Consider the following 24,049-nt stretch of genomic DNA (forward strand, 5'->3'; position numbering starts at 1 on the left):
TGAGGAGATTTATGTTCATCTACTCTAGACAAGGAGTGATGGGAAATCTCTCTAATGTGGACACATAGAAACTTAAAAACAATATTTTAGCATAGTGTGGAAGGGATGAACTGCTGAGAATGTTTATATTGCTGACCATGTCTTCTTGTCTCTGTGACAGTTACACCACCCCATTTCTTCCATTAGGGTCACAGAGACTGGAAGTGAGGGAATATCTCCTCAGTGGGGTCAGAGACAAAAATAAAAACCCAACAGAAATTGTACGTCTTCCCCTTGGCACATTGGATGGTGGTCAGTTAAGAAAAATATAAGCAGTGACAGGTCCTCCTCCATATACACCTTACTTGCAACTGTGCTTGTTTCCGGGAATAGTGAACCCTTTGGCACCATTAATATTTGCTGGTATGATTGGCAGTCACACAATAATCCAAACCAGACTTTGACTTTAGTTTGTCAGGAAAGATTGTCTGCTAGGGCCTATAGTAGACACCTGCATTGTCTTCTGAGGTCTACAGAAGACATCCACACTAGCCTGCAGTAGATGTCCCGGTAGGTTGCTAAGGCCATGGACGTCAGAAGGTGCTACAGATTGGATCCAACGAAGAGAAAATTCCTTTTCACACATTCAGTAAATAGGATTTGCCTAAAATCTATAAGGCCAAACCCAAACAGAACTTTTTAGAGCCTCTCCATCAGATGTGTATTGCATCTCTTTTACTATGCTTCAGTTTATGAATGAGCACAGTGAGCAATCAGTACCGATCACTCATTGTGTTCATTCAGGAAAGAAAGGGGCTGGTAGATGTGACATTTATCGAACCCTTCCCCTGCTCTCCATCCTGAAGGATCCTATTGTGTGCTTGCAGCTGCCGGTGGAAAGGAGAGGAGGGAAGCCGGTAGCACTGTGGGGGTGGGGACACACAGAGGGGTCTGGGCAGCAGGCACAAATGTATGGTGCACAGGGAGGTGATGGGTACAGTCAGGGGGGCAATTACTGGAACTGATCCCCTGTATGTCTCTCTCTGCAGAAGCTGAAAGCCAGTGGGAGGGGGAGAAGAAGCTTTCAGCTGCTGCATAAAGAGCCATTTTTCGGTTTCAATAATTGCCCCCCTGTTGTGTCGATCACTCTCCCTGCCCACATCTGATTCACCCAGCTGCCTGGGCCCCCCTGCTGGCCTGGGCCCCATACAGGACTGAGGGTACCCCCTTATCCACAGCCCTGAGTACTGGCACAGCCCCACTGCATGGACAAAAAAGAAAAACATTTCCTGGAATTTTTCTTTTAATTTTGGTAAGAATGATGATGCATGGACAAGATGCATGGAAGGCCAGCTAAGTGCATGGGTGGATTGATACACAGTAGGTAACTAGAAAGAGAATAATGCATCCAAATCTGGGTAATATAATCTGGATGAGAAAAAATTTGTGTGGCTTCTGATTGATGTATTGTATAAAGTATTTGAGAAGCACTGTGACAGCAGATCTGTATGCAATGGGCAGCCACCTAATAATTATCACCAACACAGAATTAAACAAAATCTTGAAAGTTGGAAGTTTTCCTCTGGTTCCCTTGTGTTTTTAAGTAGTGCAGGGATGGTCCAGGTTACGCTCATATGACGTGCACTGCACTTGGATGTCGGCATCTAGTAAAGAAAAATATATCTAGATGTTGTTATAAAGCGATAAGCTAGCTGTTATAAACCATTGTTCACGACTAGCATTATAGTGACAATGTTTCTTTCCACTTTGGCAGTTGGATGCAGTGTCCGTTCTAGATCCTCAGCAGCTGGGTTCATATGTGGCCAACAACACTGTCTTGTCAGACCAGAGCAAGATTACTACAGTCTTCTCAGCACTGAACAGCCAAACTATTGGTCCCTTCCTGGATGCTTTCAATGAAGCAGCTAAAATGGTATTTTTTAATTTTTTTTTTTTTACTTTTTTGCATTTTTTTATTTTATTTTGCCATCTGTCCTTTTCTTTCTATATTCACTTTCCTATTGTTATTTTTCTATATCTGTTTAACACATTACTATTTTTTAGCCATTCTCTTTTTATTATCTCTTTCATCTTCATTGTTATAATATAATCATATAAATCCAAAAAAGAAATCGCGCTAAAAGGCCTTACAAGCAGTTGGCGCAACAATCAATAGAAATTGTGTAACAAATATGAATCAAAAGTGCTGCACCAAAAAAAAAAAAAAACGATATACATGAAGTGACATAAATAAGGGTACATGGGAGTCCTTGTGCAAGTGCATAAATAATATTAATAATAGTTCCAAAGAAGTGAAAATAACACAAATTGTCCCAAATGAGAAATCAATCTATGGAAAGTCTTGATCTGCATGAATCAGTAGGTATTCCCAGGGGCGGACTGACAACTCATGGGGCCCCTGGGCAATAGGGGATCATGGGGCCCCTGTGTCCTTGCCCAAACTCAAAAAAGCCTATGAAAAAGGTACCAGGGGCATCTCATGGGGCCCCCTACTGACCCCGGGCCCTCGGGCACTGCCCGAGTTTTCAAATGGTCAGTCCTCCCCTGGGTATTCCAAACACCACAAAACGTTAAGTGCTCCACCACCTTGTGTACAATGAAAGTCTTTCCAGAGCTAATGGACACTTTAAATATAAAAAGAGTAAAATGCGTTTGTGTATCCTTGAGGTCCCTGCTTGAGAAATTAAGCCTCCTCCGGCTACTCCTCCTGATGACGTCTACTATGACGAAACGTGTTGGAGGTGATGCTGTCATGTAGACCGAGACCCAGAAGTGGACTGTTGTTCAGCACCAGCGGAGGTTGAATGCCTGCTTGGTGATTTTATGACATTACGCTGGTTTTACCTCTATTTTGAGAGTATTTTTAACCTTATTAAATTGAAAAAAATGTGTACCTACTAGACTATGAGAGTCCTTTTTATCTATTTCTGTGGAAGTCCTTAAGATGTAATGCACAGAGTTCCGCTGTGAGAGACATATCCTGACGTGGATGATGTTAAAATCTTGTGTGACCATTCCTTGATTGGTGGTCATACCATCTGGTAAGGTGGATCTATACACACTGTGGTGAATTGGTGTAGTGATCTTTTATTACCTTCGTGTGGTGTGAATTTGGAATGACTCAATTCTTCTGTTTTTTGGAACGGCACTGATTTTGCACTTTTCTATGGTGGACTTTTTGGGGACTTTATACTGTTTTTATATATATATATATATATATATATATATATATATATATATATATATATATATATATATATATATATATTGTTATATACCTTTGGTTCTTTTGTTATATGTTACATAGTTACATAGTTAGTCTGGCTGAAAAAAGACAAAAGTCCATCTAGTTCAACCATAAAAAAAAAAGGTTTTAATCCTATACCCCCATTTAATCCAGAGGAAGGAAAAAAAACAGCAAAGAATGATCTACTTTGCTCCTGCAGGGGAAAAAATTCCTTCCTGATCCTCCGAGAGGCAATCGGATATTCCCTGGATCAACTTAGCCTATAAATGTTAGTATCCAGCTATATTCTGTGTATCTAAGAAAGAATCCAGGACTTTTTTAAAGCAATCCACTGAGCTGGCGAGAACCAACTCTTGAGTGAGTCTATTCCACATTTTCACAGCTCTCACTGTGAAGAAACCTTTCCGTATTTGGAGATTAAATCTCTGTTCCTCCAGACATAAAGAGCGCCCCCTTATGTATTATACATAGAGATCATATCCCCCCTTATGTATTATACATGTTGATCATATCCCCCCTTATGTATTATACATGGAGATCATATCCCCCCTTATGTATTATACATGTTCATCATATCCCCCCTTATGTATTATACATGTTGATCATATCCCCCCTTATGTATTATACATGTTGATCATATCCCCCCTTATGTATTATACATGGAGATCATATCCCCCCTTATGTATTATACATGGTGATCATATCCCCCCTTATGTATTATACATGGAGATCATATCCCCCCTTATGTATTAAACATGGATATCATATCCCCCCTTATGTATTATACATGGAGATCATATCCCCCTTTATGTATTATACATGGAGATCATATTCCCCCTTATGTATTATACATGGAGATCATATCCCCCCTTATGTATTATACATAATGATCATATCCCCCCTTATGTATTATACATGGTGATCATATCCCCCCTTATGTATTATACATGGAGATCATATCCCCCTTATGTATTATACATGGTGATCATACCCCCCCTTATGTATTATACATGGAGATCATATCCCCCCTTATGTATTATACATGGAGATCATATCCCCCCTTATGTATTATACATGGAGATCATATCCCCCTTATGTATTATACATGGAGATCATATCCCCCCTTATGTATTATACATGGAAATCATATCCCCCCTTATGTATTATACATGGAGATCATATCCCCCCCTTATGTATTATACATGGAGATCATATCCCCCCTTATGTATTATACATGGAGATCATATCCCCCTTTATGTATTATACATGGTGATCATATCCCCCCTTATGTATTATACATGGAGATCATATCCCCCCTTATGTATTATACATGGTGATCATATCCCCCCTTATGTATTATACATGGAGATCATATCCCCCCTTATGTATTATACATGGAGATCATATCCCCCTTTATGTATTATACATGGTGATCATATCCCCCTTATGTATTATACATGGAGATCATATCCCCCCCTTATGTATTATACATGGAGATCATATCCCCCTTTATGTATTATACATGGTGATCATATCCCCCTTATGTATTATACATGGAGATCATATCCCCCTTTATGTATTATACATGGTGATCATATTCCACCTTATGTATTATACATGGTGATCATATCCCCCCTTATGTATTATACATGGAGATCATACCCCCCCTTATGTATTATACATGGAGATCATATCCCCCCTCATGTATTACACATGGGGATCATATCCCCCCTTATGTATTATACATGGTGATCATATGCCCCCTTATGTATTATACATGGTGATCATATCCCCCCTTATCTATTATACATGGGGATCATATCCCCCTTATGTATTATACATGGAGATAATATCCCCCCTCATGTGTTATACATGGAGATCATGTCCCCCCTTATCTATTATACATGGGGATCATATCCCCCTTATGCATTATACATGGAGATCATGTCCCCCATATGTATTATACATGGTGATCATACCCCCCCCCCATGTATTATACATGGAGATCATATCCCCCTTATGTATTATACATGGAGATCATATCCCCCCCTTATGTATTATACATGGAGATCATATCCCCCCTTATGGATTATACATGGAGATCATATCCCCCCTTATGTATTATACATGAAGATCATATCCCCCCTTATGAATTATACATGGAGATCATATCCCCCCCTTATGTATTATACATGGTGATCATATCCCCCCCTTATGTATTATACATGGTGATCATATCCCCCCCTTATGTATTATACATGGTGATCATATCCCCCCCTTATGTATTGTACATGGAGATCATATCACACCCTTATGTATTATACATGGTTATCATATCCCCCTTATGTATTATACATGGTTATCATATCCCCCCTTATGTATTATACATGGAGATCATATCCCCCCTTATGTATTATACATGGTTATCATATCCCCCCTTAATCTCCTCTTCTCAAGAGAGAATAAATTCAGTTCCTCTAATCTTTCCTCATAGCTGAGCTCCTCCATGCCTCTCATCAGTTTGGTTGCCCTTCTCTGCACTTTCTCCAGTCCCCAATGTTCTTTTTGTGAATTGGTGCCCAAAACTGAACTGCATATTCCAGATGAGGTGTTACTAATGATTTGTACCGGGGGAAATTATATCTCTCTCTGGAGTCTATACCTCTTTTAATACAAGAGAGGATTTTGCTCGCTTTAGAACCCGCAGCTTGGCATTACATGCCATTATTAAGCTTGTGATCTACCAGAACTCCCAGATCCTTCTCCACCATTGATTCCCCCAGTTGTACCCCCCTAGTATGTATGATGCATGCATATTCTTAGCCCCCAAGTGCAGAACCTTACATTTATCAACATTAAACCTCATTGGCCACATAGTTGCCAATTACACAGAGCATTGAGGTCGGCTTGTAAGTTGAAGACATCCTGTAAGGACTTTATTTCACGGCACAGCTTGGTGTCATCTTCAAAGACTGAAATGGGATTTATAATCCCAGAACCTATATTGTTTATACTGTAAGTATATTAAAAAGTAAGGGTCCTGTAACAGAACCGGTACCCGACCGCACTTGGGTATATTCCGTTGAACCGCAGCTTCCCTGTCCGAACACCATCCACGGACCACACCCTTAAAATCCCTCAGGAAAAAGACAGCACCCAGCTCTTAAAACAGGAAGCCAACTCTTTATTTTAACACAAAACACAGGATATATACAGAGGGCGGGGAAACACAACCAGGAACAGGAAATACATCATCAGCCCTCCCTATCAGTGGGAAGGGCTACAGTGAACCACCCCAACCAACCCAAGACACAGAACAATGGGATGCAGCCATGTGGCAAAGGACATTGACCAACCCCCACACCAATACACAAACAGTACATCCCATAATAGTTGGCTGGACAGGAAGACACAGCACCATGGGGGGGAGCACATGGCAAAAAAACAATGGACAGCCATGTGGCCTAGACAAAGGACAACACACAAATGCAGTAGACAATGGGCAACCACATGGCAGGGACAAAGGAACACACACTATACACAATACTGGGACATTCACATTCACACCCTGTACCCCTTAACAGGCACAGGGTGGGTTAAACATAATGAGGGGGACATGAGCTGACCAAGCGGTCCCCCCACCCCCAAAAGTCACTCCCGTCACAGGTCCCAACACTGAACCTTGGGGTACACCGCTGACACCACTAGACCATTCAGAGTATGAATCATTAACCACTACTCTCTGAATACCATCTTTTAGCCAGTTTTCTATCCATTTACATACAGATTTTTTCCAAGCCTGTAGACTTTACCTTAGCTGTGTGTGGGAAACTGTGTCAAATGCTTTTGCAAAATCCAAGTATATCACGTCCACTGCCACCCCTCTGTCCAAGTATACCACGTCCACCGCCACCCCTCTGTCCAAGTATACCACGTCCACCGTCACCCCTCTGTCCAAGTATACCATGTCCACCGCCACTCCTCTGTCCAAGTATACCACGTCCACCGCCACCCCTCTGTCCAAGTATACCACGTCCACAGCCACTCCTCTGTCCAAGTATACCACGTCCACCGTCACCCCTCTGTCCAAGTATACCACGTCCACCGCCACCCCTCTGTCCAAGTATACCACGTCCACAGCCACTCCTCTGTCCAAGTATACCACGTCCACCGTCACCCCTCTGTCCAAGTATACCACGTCCACAGCCACTCCTCTGTCCAAGTATACCAAGTCCACAGCCACCCCTCTGTCCAAGGTTTTGCTCACCTCCTCATAAAAAGAAATCAGATTTGTTTGGCAACTTCTGTCTTTCATGAATCCATGCTGTCTGTTGCCTAAACTATTTTTTTTCAGCAAGAACTCATCTATGTGGTCTTTTATTAAACTCTCCAGTATCTTCCCAACTATAGAAGTTAAACTAACAGGTCTATAATTACTTGGTAAATATTTTGACCCCTTTTTAAATATAGGCACCACATTGGCCTTACACCAATCCAGTGGTACTATGCCATTCATTAAAGAGTCCCTAAAAATGAGAAACAATGGCTTTGAAATGACAGAGCTCAATTCTTTAAGAACCCATGGGTGTATGCCATCCGGTCCAGGGGCTTTATTCACTTTTATTCTGCCTAAATATTTTGGATCATATCAATTGTGAGCCAATGTGGATCATCTGGACATGTGTCAATAGCATGCCCATTATGGACAAGAGCTCCCCCATGCTCCTTTGTACACACAGAGCTGAAGAAGGTATTTAATAAACTTGCTTTCTCTTTGTCCCCAGTCACCCACTCTAGATTTTGTAAAGGGCCTACATGCTCGGACCGAACCTTTTTACTATTCATATATCTGAAGACTTTTTTGGGGGTTTGTCCTGCTATATTTTGCTATCTGTCGTTTGTTTTTAATTTTTGTGGCCTTGATTTCCTTTTTACACATTCTGTTATATTCTTTGTAATGTTTAAACGATGATAGCATTCCTTCATTTTTATATTTTATAAAAGCTCTTTTCTTATTATCTATAGCTTTTTTTAACTTTGGCCATAAGCCACATAGGTTTGATTTTTAGCCTTTTAAACATGTTGCCCATGGGAATATATTTTGCAGTGTGTTGACATACAGTCTTTTTGAAGAACTCCCATTTTAGTCCTCTGTTCATCTATGCCAATATTCCCTCTCAGTCTAAGTCTTGGAGAGCAGCTCTCATCCTTTGAAAATTAGCTCTCTAAAAGTTGAGTGTTTTTATTTTTCCCGTTTGTGCTTGTTTACAGCTAACAATTAATGAAATCATGTTATGGTCACTGCTACCCAGATGTTCTTTTATATGGAATAAGCTCTGCATGGTTTGAGATTTACCAGATCCAGCAGAGCATCATCCCTAGTTGGGGCCTCTATGAACTGTTATAAAAATAAATATACAGTTGTGTTCAAAATAATAGCAGTCAGACATCACTAACCTGATCAATCACTGTCAATCACATGATATTTTTACATGGCAAATATTTACTAGCAGGTGTAGTAGAGTAATAGAAATCCAACAGACCCAACAGTCATGACATGCATGCTACTGATTCTGTGTAATTGAATCACTCATTGAAAGGGGCATGTTCAAAATAATAGCAGTGTGGAGTTCTATTAGTGAGGTCATTCATTCTTTGAAAAACAGGTGGCAATAATTGCCCTTATTTAATGAAGGAAGGAAGAAAATGTTGTTCATGCTGGTTACAGTGCATTTCTCTCTGAAATTCTGAGGAAAATGGGTTGTTCCAGACATTGTTCAGAAGAACAGCGTACCTTGATTAAAAAGTTGATTGGAGAGGGGAAAACATATAAAGAAGTGCAGAAAATGATAGGCTGCTCAGCTAAAATGATTGCAAATGCTTTAAAATGGCAATCGAAACCTGAAAGACGTGGAAGAAACCGACAAACTACCATTCGAATGGATAGAAGAATAGCCAAAATGGCGCGGACTCAGCCAACAATCAGCTCCAGGAAAATCAAAGAAGGTGTAAAGTTCCCTGTCAGTACTGTTACAATTAGAAGACGCCTATGTGAAGCCAAGCTATCTGTAAGAAGCCCCCGCAAAGTCCCACTGTTGAAAAAAAGACATGTTCTGAAGGAGTTACAATTGCCAAAGAGCACATTGACTGGCCTAAAGAGAAATGGAGCAACATTTTGTGGACTGATGAAAGTAAGATTGTTCCATTTGGGTCTAGTGGCCGGAGACAGTTTGTCAGACGACCCCCAAACACTGAATTCAAGCCACAGTACACTGTGAAGACAGTGAAGCACGGTGGTGCAAGCATCATGATATGGGGATGTTTCTCATACTACGGTGTTGGGCCTATTTATCTCACACCAGGGATCATGGATCAGTTTGAATACATCAGAATACTTGAAGAGGTCATGCTGCCTTATGCTGAAGAGGAAATGCCCTTGAAATGGGTGTTCCAACAAGACAACGACCCCAAACACACCAGTAAACGTGCAACATCTTGGTTCCAGACCAACAAGATTGACGTTATGGAGTGGCCAGCCCAATCCCCGGATCTTAATCCAATAGAAAACTTGTGGGGTGACATCAAAAATGCCGTTTCTGAGGCAAAACCAAGAAATAGAGAAGAACTGTGGAATGTAGTCCAATCATCCTGGGCTGGAATACCTGATCACAGGTGCCAGAAGTTGGGTGACTCCATGCAACACAGATGTACAGCAGTTCTCAGAAACAGTGCGACTACAACCAAATATTCATGAAGTCATTCAAAGGAAAGCAAAATCTTCAAACATTTTTCAGTTTATATAGTGAATGTTGGAGTTTGTAAAGAAGAATACAAACACTGCTATTTTTTTGAACAGTCTAATATTCACTTTTCTTCAATTTTTTTCTGAGGAACAACACAAATGTGATATATTTTTCTTCATGTTTTGATTTGGAATAGAATGTGTAGTGTTCCCAATGCATTTGTGTGTATGGAAATAAAAGCTATTAGAAGGATTTTGAGCTTTATTAACTTTTTTCAACACACTGCTATTATTTTGAACACAACTGTATATATAAATGTTGGCCCTTTAACTGTTCCTGCAGTGCCATTACTCCAGTCAATTGCTGGATAGTTAAAATCCCCCATTAATTTCACTGTCCTTACAGCCCTTTTCGAATTGTGCAAGGAACTGAGTCTCCACCACCTCATTAACACTGGGAGGCCTATAACAAACTCCAACGATTACCTTTGTAGTACGCACCCCCCATGTGCATTTTTACCCATAATGCTTCAGCCTCATCAAACTCTCCATAAACTAGGTCCTCTTTCACACTCTCTTTGAGATCACTTTTAACATAGAAACAGACACCTCCACCTTTCCTTTTTACCCTGTCTCTCCGAAAGAGAACATAGCCAGGAATATTAATGGCCCAGTCATGTGGCCCAGTCAATATGTAATATTACAAAGATTTGCACATTTAGTACATGTTTATGTATAACTGATTCATTATTCATAATAGTCTCTAAGAGGTGAAAATACCACTCTGCTATTGCTTGTGACGTCATAACGCACCTGGTAACCAGGGAGTGACCTGCCTTACTCTTGGGGCGGACTTTTATAGATAAGTGCTTATTGTTTTTAACAAATTTCACCATATGGTTTTACGCTATGTGGCTGTTTTCCTATATCATGGTTGTATACCTCCTGTTTGTGGATGGGGATGTAGCGGGAAACTGGGGGAGGCTTAATTTCCCAAGCAGGGACTGCACAGGTACACAACTGCATTTGACTCTTTTTATAATTATGAGTGTTTGTTTTGGTGAGAGTTGTATTGTGCAGAAGATGGTGGAGCACGTAAGGTGTTGTGGTGTTTGGAATACCAACTGGCTTATTCAAGATTTTCCATAGATTTATTTCTCATTTGGGACTCTTTGTGTTATTTTCACTTTTTTGGGACTATTATTAATATTATTTGTGCACTTGCACAAGGACATATGTATCTTTATTTCTGTCACTTCACGTATATTTGTTTTTTCTAGCGTGGCACTTTTGAATTATAAATCATAAAAATGTAATTCAGCAAGCTTGTTACATAGTTAAATAGGATGAAAAAGAGATATAAGTCTATTAAGTTCAACCAACAGAGGGAAAGAACTAATAAATATGTTAAAAACATTCATTTACAGAACCTTATGTTTCGGAATCCCTTGCCCTGGGATACTCTCAAGACAGCCAGGTGGAAAAGGAAATTTTCACCTGGGGTCTGAGGAGGTTCATTTAAGGGGACCAAGTGCTTCTTGCAAAGACTGTGTGTTGATTTTTTTTTGTCCTCCAAGTTATTCAGTTCTATTGGGCATCCCATATACCCTTAGACCCCATCCAAGTTGTTAACCCCTAATAAAACAACAACAAAAACCAAGCACATGGGCTGTTTACCCTCAAGAGCACAGGTGTCAAGCTGGCGGCCCTCCAGCTGTTGCCAAACTACAAGTCCCATGAGGCCTTGCAAGATTGACACTTACAAGCATAACTCTCAAAGGCAGAGGCATGATGGGACTTATAGTTTGGCAACAGCTGGAGGGTCGCCAGTTTGACACCCCTGCTCAAGAGGGTAGCGCTACACGTTCAAAGTGCACACTAGTCACTTTGTCCATAGTGCCATGCATGGAATCATTCGCAACTATGATACAGATTTTGTTTTTTTTTTTAAAGAATAATCTTGATTACATTGGGAAATCCACACATACGCCTTTTTGAACAGTTTTTTTTTTTAAATCACACATACATTCTAATTGTACAAATTGTACAACTTGCTGTTTTTGCCAAAATTGTGCAAAAATCTCAGTTTATGGGAAAAACAAACAAGCAAACAAACATCAAGATTATAATTATACTATCATAAAAAAATATCAGTTGATTTGACAAATGTGTCTTTATCTCATAGAATGGAATCACTGCAATCAATAATGTAGGTGTTAAGAAGCTGTTCCTTGGAGAAGTCATATGCACGGCTGCACCTAGTTTTACTTCCTACACTACGGCCAATTACAGTGACTTTTTTGTGAATAAGATCCAGATGTTCCAATCGTCCCTCGATACCAGGTTCTTCGGGTTCATTCCAACAGATATAGGCTGTGACTCACTGGCTGAAATGTAAGAGTCAATATTTAATATTTTTTTCACAGCTATAGAAAAAAAAGTGACATAAAACTGTTAATAATATTGATGATAATAATAATATTTACTAATAATAATAATTTATTATTATTATTATTATTATATACCCTATACTATAGCAAACATTTGATAAGTCCCCCTTAAATGACCGTAGTGACTCTAAGCGGTGCATAGGCCTATACCGCAACCCTAGTAGTCCTCTTTAACATTGATGGCCATATTCAGAATAGTCCTGTTTACCATGTTATACTTTAGATGAGCTCCTTTACATACCCTAAAAGTGCACACTGTGCCTCCAGACCCCATAGCAGCTGTATTGACTGTTGTAGCTATGGAAGAGGAGTAGACTACAAGTGTGAAATGTGAGGCTGGTGGCCCTGAGTGGGACCTGTTGTCAGTGGCACATGATGGACATTATATAGCTACTTGCTTCCCTTTAAGACCTAAGATTACCAGTCTTTCAGCACCAGCTTACTTTGCAGCTCTAACGTCATGTGACCAAATGACGAGAACTGCAAATTAAGCTGATGCTGCAAGATGTGTAACAAAAATTTTACGTACAGTTATAACTATGGGCCAATGGCACACTTTTTACAGAAATATCTCTACCATGAAAGGCCATTGAAAGGTTCTCTCTCTACCATGAAAGGTTCCCAGTACTCCTCTGAGTTGAACCCCTGCCCTTACCTGCCTGTGGCACTTTCTGTAGAATATATTGGTGTAAATGATAATTTTAAGATCAGGACATCCACGTCCACCATTCTCTTGGTTGATTGATTTGGGAATAGCTTACTTTGGTTGTGGGAAGGCATTAATATAATTGGGGAGGTAGCCCAAGAGTGATGTATAACCATCTGTCTCTTCTTATATGTTAGCCGTCTTGCAGTCCAAGATGGCTATGATCTCTCACATTCAGTGTCCATTGGTCTCCAGTCCACCTTTGAGCTATACCCTTGCTCTGATCTTCCTGTGACACTTTCTGTAAATTATATTGGAGTAAACAATATGTTTAAGATCAAGGCATGCTTTTTATGCACTTCCACCTTTCTCGGGTTTAGTTGAGGTGGGAATAGCTTGCTTTGGTTGTGGGAAGGGATTAATATAATTGGGAAGGTAGCTCAAGAGTGATGTGTATCCCTCTGTCTCTATTAACTGTATATGTTAGTCAGTTTCTTTCAGTGCTTGTCAGTTAACACGTATATAACAAAATTCTCAATGGTAAGTGGTGCTTGTCCATCTCTCACAATCGGTGTCCATTGGTCTCCAATCCTCCCTTGCTCTGATATTCCTATGACACTTTCTAAAAATTATATTGGTGTAAACCACGGGTGTGTAACCTGCGGCCCAAGATGGCTATGAATGTGGCCCAACACAAAATCCTAAATCTAACTTAAAATGTTGAGTTTTCTTTACATTTTTTGTAAAAATTAGTTTACACTTAGCGAACACAAATTCGACCAAAGAAAAATTTGACAGTGTCTCTTTACTGGATTTCTATAAGTTTTATCTTCACAAAGAGAAATCTCCCGCTCTTAACAATCATGCCTTATTCATGTCATCAGTTTTTTTGTCAGCACTTATATTTGTGAGCAATAATATTCAGAGATGAAGCACAGAGGGCAAAATTAGAACTGAAAATATGTGATGAGCAGCTTGAGAATTAATCCAGAATTGCTACTACATCCATTGAACCAGATGTCGATGCTTTAGTTTATCAAGAACAGTGTCAAATATTGCACACGTTTATGCAACCCTCTGTTACCTTTATAATAAAAATATTACAAAAAAAATTAAGTTTTATTGCTCAGATAAGTACATTATATATATCAGTGATCGTTAACTTGTGATCTGTCCACCTTATTCTGCCCATTGGCGAGCCTTATTGTTAGCGTGTTTTTATATGTGGCCCAAGACAATTCCTCTCCTTCCATTGTGGTCCAGGAAAGTCAAAAGGTTGGACATCCCTGGCGTAAACAATATTTTTAAGATCAAAACATACTTTTTATCCACTTCCAATTTTTCTCAGGGTTGGTTGAGATGGGAATAGCTTTCTTTGGTTGTGGGAAGGGATTGGAGGGTAGTCCACGAGTATTCTATATCCATCCATCTGTTCATGTATATTAGTCAGTTTCTTTCAGTGCTTGACAACCTGTTCATCAATATCTTCCAGCCAATGGCAAATGGTTCTTGTCCATCTTTCACAATCGGTGTCCTCTGGTCTCCAGTCCTCCTCTGAGTTGAGCCCTTGTTCTGACCTGCCTATGACACTTTATACAAATTATATTGGAGTAAACAATATTTTTTAAGATCACTGCATACTTTTTATCCACTTCCACCTTTCTCAGGGTTGGTTGAGGTGGGAATAGCTTGCTTTGGTTGTGGGAAGGGATTAAAATAATTGGAGAGGTAGTTTATGAGTGATATGTAACCATTCGTCTGTTCATGTATGTTAGTCGGTTTCTTTCAGTGCTTGTCAGTTAGCACCTGTCCATCAATATCCTCCAGCCAATGTCAAATGGTTCTTGTCCATCTCTCACAATTGGTGTCCATTGGTCTCCAGTCCTCCACTGAGTTGAACCCTTGCTCTGACCTGCCAGTGACACTTTATGTAAATTATATTGGAGTAAACAATACATTTTAAGATCAAGGCATACTTTTTATCCATTTTCACCTTTCTCAGGGTTGGTTGAGGTGGGAATAGCTTGCTTTCTTTGTAGGAAGGGATTAACGGGAGTGGGGAGGTAGTCCATGAGTGATATGTATCCACCTGTCTGTTCATGTATGTTAATCGGTTTCTTTCAGTGCTTGTCAGTTAGCACCTGTCCATCAATATCCTCCAGCCAATGGCAAATAGTTCTTGACCATCTCTCACAATCGGTGTCCAATAGTCTCTGTGGAAGAAAAAGGCTGGGAGGTAGTACTATATTTTCAAATTTCCAGTAAACCCCAGATAACTCTTTTTTTTCCCTTCTGCAGCATGAAACCCTTAAAAGAAGTTAAAAACCCTGAAAACCCCAGTGCCGCTTTTAACTTTGTGAGCTCCGTTCTGAAAACACAGATAGCAAACTCAGGTACAGTAACTGCCATCCAGATACTATGGGAGGAATTGTACACAAGCAAAGCATCCTGTATTTTTGCCTGCCCTTCATCACATTCATACGGATTGAATTACTAAAGGCACACACTATGTTCACTTTGCCAAAAGGTGACATTAGCTTAGTGAATACGGTGAAAGTATGTTCAGTTTAAGCCCAGGTTCACATACAGTTGTGTTCAAAATAATAGCAGTGTGTTGAAAAAAGTGAATAAAGCTCAAAATCCTTCTTTTAGCTTTTATTTCCATCCACACAAATGCATTGGGAACACGACACATTCTATTTTAAATCAAAACATGAAGATAAATATATCACATTTGTGTTGTTCCTCTAAAAAAATTAAAGAAAAGTGAATATTAGACGGTTCAAAAAAATCACAGTGTTTGTATTCTTCTTTACAAACTCAAACATTCACTATATAAACTGAAAAATGTTTGAAGATTTTGCTTTCCTTTGAATCACTTCATGAATATTTGGTTGTAGTCGCACTGTTTCTGAGAACTGCTGTACATCTGTGTTGCATGGAGTCACCCAACTTCTGGCCCCTGTGATCAGGTATTCCAGCCCAGGATGATTGGACTACATTCCACAGTTCTTCTCTATTTCTTGGTTTTGCCTCAGAATCTGCATTTTTGATGTCACCCCACAAGTTTTCTATTGGATGAAGATCCGGGGATTGGGCTGGCCACTCCATAACGTCCATCTTGTTGCTTTGGAACCAAGATGTTGCACGTTTACTGGTGTGTTTGGGGTCGTTGTCTTGTTGGAACACCCATTTCAAGGGCATTTCCTCTTCAGCATAAGGCAGCATGACCTCTTCAAGTATTCTGATGTATTCAAACTGATCCATGATCCCTGGTATGTAATAAATAGGCCCAACACCGTAGTATGAGAAACATCCCCATATCATGATGCTTGCACCACCATGCTTCACTGTCTTCACAGTGTACTGTGGCTTGAATTCAGTGTTTGGGGGTCGTCTGACAAACTGTCTCCGGCCACTAGACCCAAAAAGAACAATCTTACTTTCATCAGTCCACAAAATGTTGCTCCATTTCTCTTTAGGCCAGTCAATGTGCTCTTTGGCAAATTGTAACCTCTTCAGCATGTCTTTTTTCCAATAGTGGGACTTTGCGGGGGCTTCTTGCAGATAGCTTGGCTTCACATAGGCGTCTTCTAATTGTAACAGTCCTCACAGGGAACGTCACACCTTCTTTCATCTTCCTGGAGCTGATTGTTGGCTGAGTCCTTGCCATTTTGGCTATTCTTCTATCCATTCGAATGGTAGTTTTTCGCTTTCTTCCACGTCTTTCAGGTTTTGGTTGCCATTTTAAAGCATTTGCGATCATTTTAGCTGAGCAGCCGATCATTTTCTGCACTTCTTTATATGTTTTCCCCTCTCCAATCAACTTTTTAATCAAGGTACCGTATTTTCCGGCGTATAAGACGACTGGGCGTATAAGACGACCCCCTACTTTTCCTGTTAAAATATAGGGTTTGAGCTATACTCGCCGTATAAGACTACCCCTCTTCCAACGCACACCAAATAAAAATGAAAAAACATCAGATTTGATTTCAATATGGTATGCTATTTCAGTATGGTATTCCAATGATGGGGTGCTATTCCTCCTACTGACAGCAGTGATGAGGCACTACTCCTCCCACTGACACCAATGATGGGGCACTATTTCATCGACTGACACCAATGATGGGGCACTATTCCTCCCACTGATACCAATGATGGGACACTATTCCTCCCACTGACACCAATGATGGTGCGTGAGGAATAGTGCCCCATCATTAGTCAGTGGGAGGAATAGTGCCCCATCATTGGTGTCAGTGGGAAGAATCGTGCCCCATCATTGGTGTCAGTGGGAGGAATAGTGTCCCATCATTAGTGTCAGTGGGAGGAATAGTGTCCCATCATTGGTGTCAGTGGGAGGAATAGTGCTCCATCATTGGTGTCAGTGGGAGGAATAGCGGCCCATCATTGGTATCAGTGGGAGGAATAGCACCCCATCATTGGTATCAGTGGGAGGAATAGCACCCCATCATTGGTATCAGTGGGAGGAATAGCACCCCATCATTGGTATCAGTGGGAGGAATAGCGCCCCATCATTGGTGTCAGTGGGGAGAATAGTGCCCCATCATTGGTGTCAGTGGGAGGAATAGTGCCCCATCATTGGTATCAGTGGGAAGAAGAGTGCCCCATCATTGGTGTCAGTGGGGGGAGGAATAGTGCCCCATCATTGGTGTCAGTGGGAAGAACAGTGCCTCATCGTTGGTGTCAGTGGGGGAGGAATAGTGCCTCATCGTTGGTGTCAGTGGGGGAGGAACAGTGCCTCATCGTTGGTGTCAGTGGGGGAGGAATAGTGCCCCATCGATAGTGTCAATGGGGGAGAGGAGCGGCTGCTCCTTCTTCCAGTTCGGCCGCTTGATTTTCGCGGGGCCGCTCGGCTCCGCCTCCTCGCCGGTGATTGGTCGCCTGTGTGCCTTTCCAGTGCTGGCGCCCAATCACCGGTGAGGAGGCGGAGCCGAGCGGCCGCGTGACCATCGAGCGGCCGAACTGAAAGAAGGAGCAGTCGCGCTTCCTGGACCGGATCGTCGTGGGACCGGAGCCAGGTAAGGTACAGCAGCCCCTCTGCCCACCCCTGTACTTTGTGTCTGTTGGAGGAGGAGGGGGGGCGGCGCCGCGCCGCCCCTCGAAAAAGTGCCGCCCTGACACCGGCTCGCACCGGCGTATAAGACGACCCCCGACTTTTCAGAAGATTTTCAGGGGTTGAAAAGTCGTCTTATACGCCGGAAAATACTGTACGCTGTTCTTCTGAACAATGTCTGGAACGACCCATTTTCCTCAGAATTTCAGAGAGAAATGCACTGTAACCAGTATGTACAACATTTGCTGCCTTCCTTCCTTAAATAAGGGCAATAATTGCCACCTGTTTTTCAAAGAATGAATGACGTCACTAATAGAACTCCACACTGCTATTATTTTGAACGTGCCCCTTTCAATGAGTGATTCAATGACACAGAATCAGCAGCATGCATGTCATGACCATTTGGAAACTCGGGCACTGCCTGAGGGCCCGGGGTCAGTAGGGGGCCCCATGAGATGCCCCTGGTACCCTTTTCATAGGCTTTTTTGAGTTTGGGCAAGGACACAGGGGCCCCATGATCCCCTATTGCCCGGGGGCCACATGAGTTGTCAGTCCGCCCCTGGTCATGACTGTTGGGTCTGTTGGATTTCTATTACTCTACTACACCTGCTAGTAAATTATTTGCCATGTAGAAATATCATTTCTACCAAAAACAGTGATTGATCCGGTTAGTGATGTCTGACTGCTATTATTTTGAACACAACTGTATGTGTACGATTTTCGCCCCCTCTATTGCGACTTTGTTCAACGGTTCAGGTGCGATTCAACTGCGAATTATCAAAGTGTATGACATTGGAAATTGCACCTGAAACGGGCTCAAAATCGTACCGGACTCTTTTTGAAAATACATGCGTCCGGTACATTGAAAAGACTGCAGATTCACATGTCATGCGCATCGGATGATATTCAAAACCCCTCTAATTTCATACATGTGAGCTGAGGCTAAATCTCAGTCATGTGCAAAGGATTTAAAAAAAAAAAAAAAAAAAAAAGGACTTGTGCTTGCACCCGATTGGATGATAAAACAGAACATAGCTTCACTTTTTTGCTAGGTTACCTAAACATTTTGTACTCCTTTGCCCCATAAAGTTGGTTGCAGAAAAAAAAGAACAGTTTTAAAGAGCAGTGACCATTTTAACGTGTGAAAAGGACTTTTTCTGTTCTTTTTCTAACTGTAAAATCTTATTTAAAATGTTACTAAACCCACAACAGTACAATCAGTCTGTATATGCAGTAATGCTTGTTATACTCACTGTGGAACCTAAGGGGTTAATCCTCTGCATTGTGTAAAAAGGCTGTTTGATCCTGTCTTCTCTGCTCCTCCTCTTGTTCAAATGTACACGTCTTATCTCCTGATAAGACAGACTGAACCGTAGCTATTCTGCACATGCTCAGTTTAGTGTGTATTGCTAGAGAGGTTTCTTTTTTTGTTCTTGGGAGAGTGTATGTGATCAGCACAGGGCCAATCAGGACTGTCCAGACAGAGGTCAGGGGTTCTGAATCCTCCTAGAGCAGAAAGAAAACTCTTCCTACAAGCTTTAACCAGTGCTCTGCTGAACACTGATAGAAGTCACAAGACTGCTCTAACTGCTGATGAGAAAAGGTATTTAGCAGTTTATATTTACTAAAATAATTGCATTTTCATGTTCTGTGTACTGTGGGAGACCAGATATAGTGAATGCAGGGTCCCGGGTTTATATAGTGAATGCAGGGGCCCGGGTTTATATAGTGAATGCAGGGTCCTGGGTTTATATAGTGAATGCAGGGGCCCGGGCTTATATAGTGAATGCAGGGTCCCGGGTTTATATAGTGAATGCAGGGTCCCGGGTTTATATATTGAATGCAGGGTCTGGGTTTATATAGTGAATGCAGGGTCCTGGGTTTATATAGTGAATGCAGGGGCCCGGGCTTATATAGTGAATGCAGGGTCTGGGTTTATATAGTGAATGCAGGGTCCTGGGTTTATATAGTGAATGCAGGGGCCCGGGCTTATATAGTGAATGCAGGGTCCCGGGTTTATATAGTGAATGCAGGGTCCCGGGTTTATATAGTGAATGCAGGGTCCTGGGTTTATATAGTGAATGCAGGGGCCCGGGTTTATATAGTGAATGCAGGGGCCCGGGCTTATATAGTGAATGCAGGGTCCTGGGTTTATATAGTGAATGCAGGGGCCCGGGTTTATATAGTGAATGCAGGGGCCCGGGCTTATATAGTGAATGCAGGGGCCCGGGCTTATATAGTGAATGCAGGGTCCCGGGTTTATATAGTGAATGCAGGGTCCCGGGTTTATATAGTGAATGCAGGGGCCCGGGTTTATATAGTGAATGCAGGGTCCCGGGTTTATATAGTGAATGCAGGGTCCCGGGTTTATATAGTGAATGCAGGGGCCCGGGTTTATATAGTGAATGCAGGGGCCCGGGTTTATATAGTGAATGCAGGGGCCCGGGCTTATATAGTGAATGCAGGGTCCTGGGTTTATATAGTGAATGCAGGGGCCCGGGTTTATATAGTGAATGCAGGGGCCCGGGCTTATATAGTGAATGCAGGGGCCCGGGTTTATATAGTGAATGCAGGGTCCCGGGTTTATATAGTGAATGCAGGGTCCTGGGTTTATATAGTGAATGCAGGGGCCCGGGTTTATATAGTGAATGCAGGGGCCCGGGCTTATATAGTGAATGCAGGGTCCCGGGTTTATATAGTGAATGCAGGGGCCGGGGTTTATATAGTGAATGCAGGGGCCCGGGTTTATATAGTGAATGCAGGGGCCCGGGTTTATATAGTGAATGCAGGGTCCTGGGTTTTTATAGTGAATGTAGGGTCTGGGATTTATATAGTGAATGCAGGGTCCCGGGTTTATATAGTGAATGCAGGGTCCCGGGTTTATATAGTGAATGCAGGGTCCTGGGTTTATATAGTGAATGCAGGGGCCCGGGTTTATATAGTGAATGCAGGGGCCCGGGCTTATATAGTGAATGCAGGGTCCCGGGTTTATATAGTGAATGCAGGGTCCCGGGTTTATATAGTGAATGCAGGGGCCCGGGTTTATATAGTGAATGCAGGGGCCCGGGTTTATATAGTGAATGCAGGGTCCTGGGTTTTTATAGTGAATGTAGGGTCCCGGGTTTATATAGTGAATGCAGGGTCCCGGGTTTATATAGTGAATGCAGGGTCCCGGGTTTATATAGTGAATGCAGGGGCCCGGGTTTATATAGTGAATGCAGGGGCCCGGGTTTATATAGTGAATGCAGGGGCCCGGGTTTATATAGTGAATGCAGGGTCCTGGGTTTTTATAGTGAATGTAGGGTCTGGGATTTATATAGTGAATGCAGGGTCTGGGGTTTATATAGTGAATGCAGGGTCCCGGGTTTATATAGTGAATGCAGGGTCCTGGGTTTATATAGTGAATGCAGGGGCCCGGGTTTATATACTGAATGCAAGGTCCTGGGTTTTTATAGTGAATGTAGGGTCTGGGATTTATATAGTGAATGCAGGGTCTGAGATTTATATAGTGAATGCAGGGTCCCGGGTTTATATAGTGAATGCAGGGCCCTCGGGTTTATATAGTGAATGCAGGGTCCCGGGTTTATATAGTGAATGCAGGGTCTGAGATTTATATAGTGAATGCAGGGTCCCGGGTTTATATAGTGAATGCAGGGTCCCGGGTTTATATAGTGAATGCAGGGTCCTGGGTTTATATAGTGAATGCAGGAGCCTGGGTTTATATAGTGAATGCAGGGTCCCGGGTTTATATAGTGAATGCAGGGTCTGAGATTTATATAGTGAATGCAGGGTCCCGGGTTTATATAGTGAATGCAGGGTCCCGGGTTTATATAGTGAATGCAGGGTCCTGGGTTTATATAGTGAATGCAGGGTCCCGGGTTTATATAGTGAATGCAGGGGCCCGGGTTTATATAATGAATGCAGGGACCCGGGTTTATATACTGAATGCAGGGTCCCGGGTTTATATAGTGAATGCAGGGACCCGGGTTTATATACTGAATGCAGGGTCCTGAGTTTATATAGTGAATGCAGGGGCCCGGGTTTCTATAGTGAATGCAGGGACCCGGGTTTATATACTGAATGCAGGGTCCTGAGTTTATATAGTGAATGCAGGGTCCCAGGTTTATATAGTGGAGAACTGGTGGTCCCCCCCTTATCCCTGAGTGTGCATATACAGGCAGGGGCGGACTGACAACTCATGGGGCCCCCCGGGCAATAGGGGATCATGGGGTCCCTGTGTCCTTACCCAAACTCAAAAAAGCCTATGAAAAAGGTACCAGGGGCATCTCATGGGGCCCCCTACTGACCCCGGGCCCTCAGGCACTGCTCGAGTTTCCAAATGGTCAGTCCGCCCCTGTATACAGGTAGATTAGACCTTTAATCTTTATTGGCATGAATATCTGCATCCTATGGCTCCTAACTAAACAAATGTATGTTCAGGTTCTGCCTGCATAGGTGGCCGTGACACAAGATCCTGGATACAAACATTCATTGGACAATACTTGAATGCAGCACCGTGGAGTGATATCAAGGCATTGAACCAAAATATCGATGTGGTGAGTTGGTTTAAAACATATTTTTCTCACTCCTGCCATGCTAATGTGACAACCTGAATGTTCCAGAAAGTTTTTACAGCAACACCTTATATTTATATATTGCCAACATAATATACAGCACTTTATAAAACAACCATTCACATCAATCAGATCGATGGAGTGGAGAGTCTAAGTCCGGGTTCACACTGATACGGTGTGGCACATCGCATGATTTGCACAGGAACCGCACCGCATTCCTGCGCCATTTCTGTGCGGTGCAATTTGAGCCGTACATTTTGTGTGGTTCAGATCGCACGCACCCGCACCAAAATAGTGCAGGACTCTTTTTTTTTTTTTTTGTCCGCAGCAGAATCGGATCGTGTGAGTATTCACACCTATGTGATCCGATTCTGCATATTGTGTTTTGCGAACTGATTTCGGGGGGGTTGTTAACTTAACATACACACTCGTCACGGTTCGCATGAATGGGGTGCGATCATGATGCGGTGCAGCACATCACATGGGATTCGCACAGGAACCGCACCGAAGTCCTGTGCAAATCACATGCGATTTCTGTGCGGTGCAATTTGAGCAATACATTTTGCATGGCTCAGATCGCACCACCTCCGCACCAAAATAGTACAGGACTCTTTTTTTTTTGTCCGCACCAGAATCAGATCGTGTGAGTATTCACACCTATGCAATCCAATTCTGCACATTGCACTGTGTTTTGCGAACTGATTTTGGGGTGTCGTTAACACATACCCACCACGGTTCGCATGAATGGGGTGCGATCAGGGGTGGACTGACCATTCGAGAACTCGGGCACTGCCCGAGGGCCCGGGGTCAGTAGAGGGCCCCATGAGATGCCCTTGGTACCTTTCATTGGCTTTTTTGGGTGTGGTTTGAGTGTGGGCAAGGACACAGGGGCCCCATGATCCCCTATAGCCCAGGGACCCCATGAGTTGTCAGTCCACCCCTGGGTGCGATCATGATGCGGTGCGGCACATCACATGGGATTCGCACAGGAACCTCACCGCATTCGTATGCAAATCACATGCAATTTCTGTGCAGTGAAATTCGAGCAATACATTTTGCATGGCTCAGATCGCACCACCTCTGCACTAAAATAGTGCAGGACTCTTTTTTTTGTCCTCACCAGAATCAGATCGCATGGTTGTTTACACCTATGCCATCCAATTCTGCACATCGCACTGTGTTTTGCGAACTGATTTTGGGGTGTCGTTAACATGCACACCCACCGCGGTTTACATGAATGGGGTGCGATCATGATGCGGTGCGGCACATCACATGGGATTCGCACAGGAACCGCACCACAGTCCTGTGCAAATCAC

At 42.4% G+C, this 24,049-nt stretch overlaps 1 protein-coding gene across 1 annotated transcript in view; it reads left to right on the forward strand.

Moving 5' to 3' along the window:
- Positions 1-24,049, forward strand: part of LOC149458511 (uncharacterized) — a 141,403-nt gene that overhangs the window by 100,400 nt on the left and 16,954 nt on the right. The window contains exons 28-31 of the mRNA XM_089682085.1: positions 1,754-1,912; positions 12,175-12,383; positions 15,384-15,478; positions 22,600-22,715. Of these exons, the coding sequence (XP_089538211.1) occupies positions 1,754-1,912; positions 12,175-12,383; positions 15,384-15,478; positions 22,600-22,715 (579 nt within the window). The remainder of the gene's footprint in view (positions 1-1,753; positions 1,913-12,174; positions 12,384-15,383; positions 15,479-22,599; positions 22,716-24,049) is intronic.

This window comes from Staurois parvus, unplaced genomic scaffold (genome assembly GCF_062004578.1).
Source record: "Staurois parvus isolate SC_StPar_1 unplaced genomic scaffold, SC_StPar_1.0 ptg000285l, whole genome shotgun sequence".
NCBI lineage: Eukaryota > Metazoa > Chordata > Amphibia > Anura > Ranidae > Staurois > Staurois parvus.